The sequence below is a fragment of the Mustela nivalis genome (assembly GCF_964662115.1).
Source record: "Mustela nivalis genome assembly, chromosome: 7".
In the NCBI taxonomy this organism is placed as follows: Eukaryota; Metazoa; Chordata; class Mammalia; order Carnivora; family Mustelidae; genus Mustela; species Mustela nivalis.
This window is the reverse complement of record NC_139026.1, coordinates 110864719-110875889: the sequence shown is the minus strand read 5'-3', so window position 1 is coordinate 110875889 and position 11171 is coordinate 110864719. Positions and strand designations below refer to the sequence as shown.

General features: G+C 42.5%; 1 protein-coding gene across 13 annotated transcripts in view; it reads right to left on the bottom strand.

The window, feature by feature from the left end:
• Window positions 1–3685: 3685 nt before the first annotated feature.
• The window catches only part of BCL2L13 (BCL2 like 13), an 86963-nt gene continuing 79477 nt past the window's right edge, over window positions 3686–11171 (bottom strand). For all 13 annotated transcript variants that reach the window (XR_014313648.1, XR_014313649.1, XM_082738172.1 and 10 more), the window contains one exon: window positions 3686–6065. Coding sequence is in view for 10 of the 13 variants with exons in the window: in XM_082738172.1 (XP_082594298.1) it covers window positions 5253–6065 (813 nt within the window). In the remaining 3 variants the exon portion in view is untranslated. The remainder of the gene's footprint in view (window positions 6066–11171) is intronic.

Sequence of the window (11171 nt, the reverse complement as noted above, 5' to 3'; positions counted from 1 at the left end):
TATGGAGCTGTGTATATGAGGTAACTAAGAAATAGTGGCTAAATTTTAAGAAATGTGTGTTCTATAGCCAAGGCTATTATTAACTTTACATTCCCTAGTGTGCTGTGGAATAGAACAGAAGATTTTTCACTGGAAAGTCCCCTACTGTCAGCTTCTGAGCAAGATGTGCCTGGCCAGCTCTCTCAAGCTGCTGACCTCTTGGGTCTTGATAGGCCAAGCAATGCTCAGAGGTATCCCCCACTTCACAATTCCTGGCATAGGCAGGAGAAAAGGAAAAGAAGGAACAGATGAAGGGAGAGAAAGTGTCAAGGTGCTGCCTTCAAATTCACTGGAAGATTCCCGTGTCAGACTGGTTTACCCTTGTTGATTAGCAGAAAGATGTACTATCTGACATGTTAGCTGAAAAAGCTAACAAAAGATCTGTATCAGCAGTAACTGCTAATTCTGTAGCCAGAAGGCATCTCCTTCAGTATTTAAGGGGAAAATACCTGGTATAATCAGAAGTTGGGTATAACCCTGGACATAAACTTCGAACATGCTCACTACTTAGGACTATGCCATACCATTGTACAAATCAAGAAAAGTCTCCCTTCAGTCTGATGCAGTTGGCTGCCCTAGTGCAGTGTATGACTGGCACAACCATTTGTTAGAAGCCTAGCAGCCCTGCTTGACAGGGTCACAAAAATGGTAAAAACCAAGAAAAGCACTAGACTTGGAGTCAGAAATAATTCATACCCTCGCCTTTGCCTCTCCTATGCTAGAAGACCTTTGAAAAGTCATTAAACTCTGAGGTTTCCTCACTCTGTAAACTGGGGAGAAGGAATATGAATAGAATTCCAACTGTGAAGATAGACTAAGGTATGTGAGGGCGCTCTAGAGCAATCTCTGGCAAACTAAGTGTTCAACTATTTGTTAAAATGACCCACACTTTTTAAGGAAAAGGATAATACAGAAAAAATAGGTATCCTAAACTCAAACCCAACTCACAGTTGAACCTCCTAAGTGATGAATGGTAAAGCAGGAGGAGGTGATCACTAACGGCAGATCTCATTCCTCCTTTAAGAAAACTTGCCGTACCGTGTTGCTGAGCAGGGTAGCACCCTGCTATCATCGGTGGTGGATGCCTGAAACTGCAGGTCGTCCTGAGCCCTATATATGATTTTTCCTATATGTCCATCCCTGTGGTAAAGTTTAATTTATAAATTAGGCACAGTAGAGAGTAAAACAACAATAAAATAGAACAATTATAATAATATACTGTAATGAGTTATGCGAATGTGGTCTCTCCCTCAGTATCTTACTGCACTGATACTCACTCTTGTCCTGGCGTAAGATGCTAACGGGCCTATGCAATGAGATGAAGGGAGGTGAATGATCAGGCACTGTGACGAGGCATTATACTACTACTGACCTGAGGATACATCAGAAAGAGGATCGTTTGCTTCCGGACCATAGCGCCCGCGCGTAACCGAGCCACGAGAAATGAAGCTGCAGACAAGGGGACTACTGTCAGGCCTGTGAAGAAATTGGGTCAGAGGCCAGAAACTGTTTCTATAAGTAACCAGTCAATAGGCTCCCTATGAAACATGATCACCACCTCAAGTTCTTTGATAAATTTGTGCAAAAAGACCTCAGAAATTAAAAGAAAGGACGAAATGTTACCTAGAATACCTTTTTATTTCTGTAAAGCATCTCTTAAAATAATTTCAAAATGCTGTATGACACTTGTCCACATCATGCCTTTAGGGAAAAAAAGCAAGGAACATTACTTTGTATTATTATTAGAGAGAATTAGCACAAAGGCTGTGGACATTAATTTCCACAAGAAATTAATGGTAGCTGTAGTTCAAAAAACCCCATCTCTGGGCTGTTAATTCCCCCAGGACAAACCCAGGGAGCAGCTGCATTTGACAGCAGAGATGGTACAGAAATGCAAGCAACAGAAGGTATCAAGTGGTCAGTGTATGAACTAGATGGCTTTTCCATTTCAGTTGCTTTTTGGTTTCTAGAAAGCTTGCTAGAGAACAGTGATGATTGCAAGAGTCCCCCTAAGGCACACTGTAGATACTGATTTCTTTGGGCCCAGAATTATTATTTTAATACAGAGAGAATAAAATAGAATTATTTAATTCTGGTATTTTTTCTCAAAAAATCTTCACTGGCTTTTTGCCAAGTATTCAGAAGTCATTACATTCAATAAAGCAATTAAGAAGAATTCTAGAGGACTTACACAAACTTTTTCTGAATAGTTCAAAGAATGAGGAATGAGGGGCGCCTGGGTGGCTCAGTGGATTAAGCCGCTGCCTTCAGCTCGGGTCATGAGCCCAGGGTCCTGGGATCGAGCCCCACATCGGGCTCTCTGCTCGGCGGGGAGCCTGCTTCCCCCTCTCTCTCTGCCTACTTGTGATCTCTCTCTCTGTCAAATGGATAAATAAAATCTTTAAAAAAAAAAAAGAATGAGGAATGATAAATGATTTTTTAATTCCACCTTTGAGCTCTGTAAATAAACAAGTTGGATTTATTCTGAATCTGCCTTTTACCTTAGATTCAGATGTAATATAAGTTAGGAGGGGGAGAAGAAATGGCCTACGACCAACCCCACCAAAAAGAGGGAAATGGGAGGTTGAGAATTTTTTTTTTTTCATAGCAAAAAATGGGAGCTGCTGTAAGAAGCAGTCCTTATCAGGGTATTTCCCTTACACTGCCAGAGGCAGAGGGTAAGGAAGTGAAGAAGGAATGGGGACACTGATGTGTCCTTTTACTCAGGAAATGACATTGATCTACTCTAGAGAAAGCCACTGGAAAAGAATATTAACTAGTAGTCAGGAAGATACAATGGGCCAGATCACTTTGGGTTAATATTCAACAGATGGGGAGACAATCGGGGCGTGGCAGCATCCTGTCACACATCTTAGGCTCCTTTTGTGGAGAACACACACTCAAACATCCTTAGCCACAGATCACCTTTTAGTCGCTCCAAAATAAACCTGGCTTCTACTAGTACTTTAATGTGTCTGAGGGTTTGAGGATGGGTTTGAGGGTCCAGAGTTTAAAAGTGTGAACACTGGAAGGAAAACATTTTATTATGAAAGAGAAAAAAAAAAAAATCAAGGTAACTCACCAGTTTGCTCTTACCCTATGCAAACACAAAAGTAGCAATTAGAATACAGAGTAACCCAATGTCAGAGCCAACTGTCAGAGTCCAAGGAAAACCATCTTTTCCTAAATTAATTGCATTCCTCCCCACTCTAGCTACTCTAATCAAAGTGCACCAAAACCCTTAAGAATATCACTCTCTAAGACATGAAAACTCAGAACATAAAGACATACTGCAGGGGTGCCTGGGTGGCTCAGTGGGTTAAAGCCTCTGCCTTCGGCTGGGGACATGATCCCAGGGTCCTGGGATAGAGCTCTACAACGGGCTCTCTGCTCAGCAGGGAGCCTGCTTCCGCCCCCCTCTCTCTGCCTGCCTCTTTGCCTACTTGTGATCTCTCTTTCTGTGTGTCAAATAAACCAGTAAAATCTTAAAAAAAAAAAAAAAAAAAAAAAAGACACACTGCATAATAAAGCTGAACAGACAAACATACTTCAGACCTTTCCTCAACCAACTTTGACATAATATTGCTTTAAGGAGATTTCATTTTAGAATATAAATTTTAAAAAGAAAGCACATTTAAAACGTAAGTTTTGGTGATCAGGATAGTAAAGTAATTTTATTACAAATTTCAGGATCTAAAAAGTAATTTGTTACATTTACTAAGATAAATCTGAGATGACCTGTACCAAGTGTGTGTGTCCTGCATAGTGACACTGATCCTCCCACATGAAAGACACAGTCCCACCCTCCTTTAGGGATGGGATTGGCCAGATGCAAGAAAGTTATGCTGATTCTCAACTAACACATACTGATTAGAATCATTTTGGTTTATCACTCTGGCATTTGGACCGTAAAGAGTTCAGGGAAGAAGTCTTATTCTTGAACTGTGAAAGCCAAACTAGAATCTCAAGAGTAGCCTCAAGAAATTCAAGCTTCTCTTTTGCTACTTTTTATTTCAGTAGTATTTAGGGAGACTTTCTGTATTTAATAAGAGTTATCATTCAATTGGTCTGTAAGACCAAGTACAAAATCTTTATCACACAGCAAGAGACCGCAGAGAAGCTAGCTGACCAGTAAGAAGACAGGCCAGATAAAGGGAAAACACAGAGCCCAGAGTATAGACTGTAACCATCTAGCAACAGAGATGCTGCCAGCAAGTAACCATAAGCTCCACAGGGTGGCCATATATAAAAGGGCCAGAAGAGACCTCGGATAGGCCATCTAAGTCATCCTGCTTGTAAATCAGACAAATACTGCTCTCTAACCAGTTACTTGCCCTTGCATTCACAGGCAGGGAACCCTAGGTCTCTTTTATATTTGTGTTTTTTTAAGATGACTAAAGGCAAAATCTTTACAAGGTGGAGCTGTAGGAAGCATCAGGGACTTAGTGGGCCCGGAGCAAGCACTCTCCCATGGGGCCTTATAAAGAACCTGGGGGTGAAGAGGAGCAGTGCAGTACCTGAGAGGCAGCTGAGACATAAGGGGAGAGCACCCTCCCACTACAGGACTAAGAAGGTAGGGAAGAAAAGAAGAGCCACAAAGGAATGGCTGCAAAACCACAGCATGTTCATCAGGAAAGATGAAATTCCAAGGGCAGGAACAAATCAGCAGCTGAAGAGCCCACAGCCAAGCCCTCTTGCCTGGGAACTTCTATCCCAGATTCTCCAAACTTAACCATTTCCCTGTAGAGCTATGGCTCTTCACGGGAACAATTTTGCCCCCAGGGGACATTTGGCAATGTCAGGAAACATTTCTGGTTATCACAACTGGCGGAAGGGTGCTACTTGCATTTAGTGGTTAGAGGCTAGGGAGGCTGCTAAACAATCCTACAGCGCACAGGACAGCCTCCTACAACAAGGAATTAATCACGATGTCATTAATGCCAAGGCTGAGAAACCCTGTTCTAGAGGGAGTGCTTGACACATAAGATGCCGAATTTCGCAGAAGTCAAGGCCCTTGGAGCTTACAGTCAGACAAACGTGATTGCCCTCCACCTGAAGCCCTACTGTGCGGATCCATCACTGCCTTGTTGAGCAGAAGTCCCCCATTACCCCAGAATGTTCCACAAATGTCCAAATCAGCTGTTGGTGGTTCAAATTCAGTCAGTATAGCAAAAATCTTACATCTTTTATGTCTTCTTTCTTTTCTGAAAAATCTATTTCTTTCTCAGAGCCAGTGCTACCCCCACTGCTACAGCCAGGATGGCAATGGCGGCGGCCCCTCCAAACAGCAGTATAGACTTGCCCTCAAACAGGGGGCTGGCCTTCTCTTCAGCAGGGGAGGGGCCTTCTTGAAGACCCTCTCTCCTCACACGCTTCTCCTCTTCACTCAGCAGTGTTGCTGTAGGTTCCAGGGTGGGGATCACCTCAGCTTCCCGTTCAACAGATTCAACCATTGCTGCTTTTGTCTTCATTAAGCTCTCTTCTTCAAGTTCCACGAACAAAGACGTAGCAGGGCTGACTTTCTCCACTGTCATCCCTTCTGTGTCAGGCTCCCTCATCTCCAGCAAGGAAGTGGCAGTGATATGTGGAAGCAAGGGAGCTGGTGCTTCGGGGAGCACCTCCCGCAGCTCCTTGGTTGGCAAGATGATGGGTGCCACGGCAGCCTCTTCCACGCCTTCAGGAATTTCTTCTTTCTCCACATGCACAATGTCAGAATTAGAAGAGTTGTTCTCACTCTTCTCTCCAGCTCCGTTGCTATCTAAGCTTTTGACTTCTTCAGGATCCATTGCAATCTGCTGCCAGGACTCAGGACCTAGGGACACTGGGAGGCTTTCTGTGTGCCAACTCTGGCTGGCTGACAGTGAAACAGGTAAGCTCTCTGACTGCCAGGAAGTGGTCACAGTAGGAGACTCTGGAGGACTGACTTGTCCAGAGTTGTCACTGGGAAGGATATAAATGTCATTGCTATCTTCTGCAACAATTCCAGGGTACTCCTCCTCCTCTGATTCAAGGTTAAAGACAGTGCCCTAGAAAAGAAGGAGGAGAGTCAATATAAAGAATGGTAAATACATTTAAATAAATGTAAATCTGACATGCCTGGGTGGCTCAGTCCGTTAAGCAGCTGCCTTCGGCCAAGGTCATGATCCCGGGGTTCTGTGATCAAGTTCCACGTCAGGCTCCCTGCTCAGTGGGAGCCTGCTTTTCCCTCTGTTGCTCCCCCTGCTTGTGCTCTCTCTCTCTGACTGATAAATGCATATATATAAGTGTCTGACTCTTGGTTTCAGTTCAGGTCATGATCTCATGGTGGTGGGCTTGGTCCCACTGGGCATCAGGCTCCACACTCAGCACAGAGTATGCTTGAGATTCTGTCCTTCTCCCTTGGGCCCTCCTGCTTGTGTGTGCACTCTCTCTCTCTCTCAAATAAATAAACATTTTAAAAAATAAAACAAATATAAATCTGGAAAAAAATTCTTTCCTAAACTGAAGTTCTAGAAATAAATAAAAAAGTTTCTGATTGAAGCATTTACCTGTAGACCATTGAAGAATGGAAGAATTTTTAACAACACGGTCCTTGGACCAGTTTCCTTGAAGCTAAAAAACCAAAATTTGATTTTTATATTTAACTCAATGTATTTATATTTGAAGTGGTAATGCAAAACAGCAGAGAAAACAAAGGCAAGCACCTTGCTTTCAAGGAACTGATCATTTAGGCAATGCTATCCTACGGTACAAGTGCTAATAAGAGTTGAGATGAGGGGAAAAAAGAGTTGAGATGGAAAGGTGCTGACTTCTTTCGGTGAGGACTGCAGCAGGCAGGGAAATGACAGAGCTTCCTGGAACATTTTAGGTATCTGAAGGATGGGTCAGGTTCCATGGTGAAAGCCCATGTACAAAACACACCACCAGCAAAAGCACAGAAATATAAAAGAGGGGAACAGTAAGTAACCCAGTTTGAGTAGTGCACAGTGCACATGAAGAATAGAAAGTTCAGTTGGGAAAGGGATTCTGGGAAACCTGACAGAGAGGTAAGAAATATGGACTCGATTTCATAGGAAATGGTTAGTTGATGGAGTCTTTCAGCTCCACAAGGACAGCTCCACTTTAAAATTATGTGAGAGCAGTGGCCAGAGGGAAGCCAGAAATGCAGGACTCGTCCTTCTCTCTCTAGGAAGACACTTCATGCCAAAGTAATAAAGATAAATAATGCCAGTCCTGGTTTTCACATTTAGCAGTTTAGTTTAATAGGACCCAGTATGTGCTTATTGCCTGTTATTGGCACCAGGTTAGGCACCAGCATTACAAGAATGAGATGAGACTCGATTTTTGTTCGTAAAAAACTCACTGTCTAGATTTGAAAACTGACGTATGAATAACTAATTTCAATAGGATACAGAAAGCTTTAAGACAGGTATATGCACAGGATGGTAGGGGAACCCAGAGGTTACAATGTGATCAGGAAGGCATGAAGAGTCAGTAAAGCATGCGAATCTTGATCCTGAGGTCATGAGTTCAAGCCCCATGCTGGGTGTGGAAACTATGTTAAAAAAAAACAAGTAAAATAAATAAATAAATAAATAAATAAATAAATAAATAAATAAGGCAGGAAGAGAACCAATGGACTTCGACTTTCATAAACACCTGATGAAAGCTTCACAGAATGTCTGGATGACAGATATGCTACAGAGAGTCTGAATAGGATTATGTAAAGCAAGTTAATTCCTATTTTATTTCGATTACAGCTGCTATTCATATGAAGTAGAATAATTTCATTAGTCAATCAAAACTAAAAACTTCTTGCATAGGGGCGCCTTGGTGGCTCAGTGGGTTAAGCCTCTGCCTTCGGCTCAGGTCATGGTCCCAGGGTTCTGGGATTGAGCCCCACATCGGGCTCTCTGCTCAGCAGGGAGCCTGCTTCTCTCTCTCTCTCTCTTTCTCTCTCTCGACCTCCCTCCCTGCCTACTTGGAACCTCTGTCTGTCAAATAAATAAATAAAATCTTTAAAAATTTTTTTTTAAAAAGATACTCCCACATCTTGGGCTTCCACTTTGGCACCACCACAACAATAAAATAAATAAATAAATAAATAAATAAATAAGAAATTGGTGTTATTTTTTTTAAAATTTTATACTCTTTTTTTAGTATTGATACTTACATTCATAAAACTTATATAACCTAACACTGACCATTTTTAGGCGCACAATTCACAATGTATGCGAACACCACCACTCTTTAATTCCTGAACATTTCCATCATCTCAAAGAGTAAGATTCTGCCCCCGCCCCCCGACTCCCAAGCAATTCCTCCTTCCCCTGGGAAGTTCGTATAAATGCAATCACACAGTACATGGCCCTTTGTGTCTCGGTTCTTTCTCTGCAGGTAATGTTTTCAAGGATCGTCCACATGGTAGTGTATATCAGCACTTCTTTCTTTCTAAGACTTTGCAGTATTTTGTTGTAGGGATAGACCACATTTTGCTTATTAATTCATCAGTTGGTTGACATTTGGGTTGTTTCTCAAATGTCCTGGTGACTGAATATCCACATAAAAGTTTTTGTTTGACCATATACTTTCAGTTCTTTTGAGGATAGAGCTAGAAGTGAAATTGCTGGGTCACATAATTCTATGTTTAATTTATTAAGGACCTGCCAAACTATTTCCCAAAGCAACTGTACCATTTTATGTTCCTCCCAGGAATGTAGAAGAATTCCAATTTCTCCACATCCTAACACCTGTTACTGTCTGTTTTATTTTTTTATTAGGACCATCCAACGGGGATGGGAAGCGATATCTCATTTTGGTATTGATTTGCATTTCACTAATGATCAATGGTACTGAACATCTTTTCATGACCTTATTAGCCATTTATCTTCTTTGGAACAATGTCTATTTAAATCTTTTGCCCATTTAAAAATTTTATTGTTGGGGCACGTGGGTGGCTCATTTGGTTAATCATATGACTCCTGGTTTCGGCTCAGGTCACGAACTCAGGGTTGTGGGATCAGCCCCTGTGCTTCATGTGGAGTCGGCTTGAGATTCTTTCCCACTCCCCTTCCCTCTCCTTTTGCTCCTTTCCTTGCTCTCTACCTAAATTAATAAATAAAATCTTAAAAAAAAATAAAAATTCGGGGCACCTGGGAGGTTCAGTGGGTTAAGCCTCTGCCTTCAGCTCAGGTCATAATCTCAGGGTCCTGGGATCCAGCCCTGCATCAGGTTCTCAGCTCAGCAGGGAGCCTGCTTCCCTCTCTCTTCCTGCCTGCCTCTCTGCCTACTTGTAACTCTGTCCATCAAAGAAATAAAATAAAAATCTTTAAAAGAATTTTTTAGAAATAAAAATTCTATTATCTTTTTATTATTGACTATTAAGACTTTTATTCTTTTTTAAAAATATTTTTCAGCATTTTTTTTTAGATTTTGTTTATTTATTTGACAGAGATCACAAGTAGGCAGAGAGAGACAGGCAGAGAGAGAGGGGAAGCAGGCTCCCTGCTGAGCAGAGAGCCTGGCGCCCCCAGGACCTTTATTCTTCTTTTTTTTTTTTAAGATTTTATTTATTTATTTGACAGAGAGAAATCACAAGTAGACGGAGATGCAGGCAGAAAGAGAGAGAGGGAAGCAGACTCCCTGCTGAGCAGAGAGCCCGATGCGGGACTCGATCCCAGGACCCTGAGTACATGACCTGAGCCGAAGGCAGCGGCTTAACCCACTGAGACACCCAGGCGCCCAGGACCTTTATTCTTAAACAAGACTACTACTGGGGCACCTGGGTGGCTTCTGCCGTTAACCATCTGCCTTCAGCTTAGGTCATGATCTCAGGGTCCTGGGATCGAGCCCCGCATCAGGCTCCCTGCTTGGCAGGAAGCCTGCTTCCCCTTCTCCCTTTGCTTCTGTTCCCTCTCTTGCTGTGTTTCTCTGTGTCAATAAATAAATAAAATCTTTTGGGGCGCCTGGGTGGCTCAGTGGTTTGGGCTGCTGCCTTCGGCTCAGGTCATGATCTCAGGGTCCTGGGATCGAGCCCCGCATCGGGCTCTCTGCTCCGCAGGAAGCCTGCTTCTCTCTCTCTCTCTCTCTCTGCCTGCCTCTCTGCCTACTTGTGATCTCTGTCAAATAAATAAATAAAATCTTTGAAAAAAGTAAATAAATAAATAAATAAATAAATAAAATCTTTTAAAAAGGGGGGGGCACCTGGTGGCTCAGTGGGTTAAAGCCTCTCCCTTCAGCTCAGGTCATGATCCCGGGTCCTGGGATTGAGCCTGGCATCAGGCTCTATGCTCAGCAGGGTGCCTGTCTCCTCCTCTCTCTCTCTCTCTCTGCCTGCCTCTCTGCCTACTTTTGATCTCTGTAAAATAAATAAATAAATCTTAAAAAAAATTTTTTTTAATCTTTAAAAAAACAAAAAACAAGACTACTACTTAGTTGGATATTAAAATAACCAATTTTGGGGGGCAAAGATACTTGTAAAAAAGACTGAGGTTAAAGGAAACAGAGGGCGTAAAGTACTAAAGTAGCTAGAGTCTATGCCAGTTAATAATCTTATTTTTTATTTCATTTTGTATTTTTAAGATTTTATTTATTTATTTTTTGCGGGGAGAGAGAGCAAGCTTGTGTAGGTGGAGTGCGGACGGGGAAGAGGGAGAGAGAGAATCTTAAGCAGGCTCCACGCCCAGCCTACCCAATGCAGGGCTTGATCTCACCATCCTGACATCATGACCTGAGCCAAAATCAAGAGTCAGACATCAGCTGACTGAGCCACCAGGCGCCCCTTATTTTTTGTTTTTAAAAAGATCTGCCATGGGGCGCTGGGTGGCTCAGTGGGTTAAGCCTCTGCCTTCAGCTCAGGTCATGGTCTCAGGGTCCTGAGATTGAGCCCCGCATCGGGCTCTCTACTAAGCAGGGAGCCTGCTTCCCTTCCTCTCTCCCTGCCTGCCTCTCTGCCTACTTGTGATCTCTGTCTGTCAAATAAATAAATAAAATCTTAAAAAAAAAAAAAAGAAAAGAAAAGAAAAGAAAATCTGCCATTAGTATTATTTCCTCAAATGGGCTCCTCTCCCAGGCTTCAAATCGCACATAAATGAGACCTTCACGGCTATAATATTATGGGATTTGATCTCTTAAACTCTCATCTTTCCATCAGT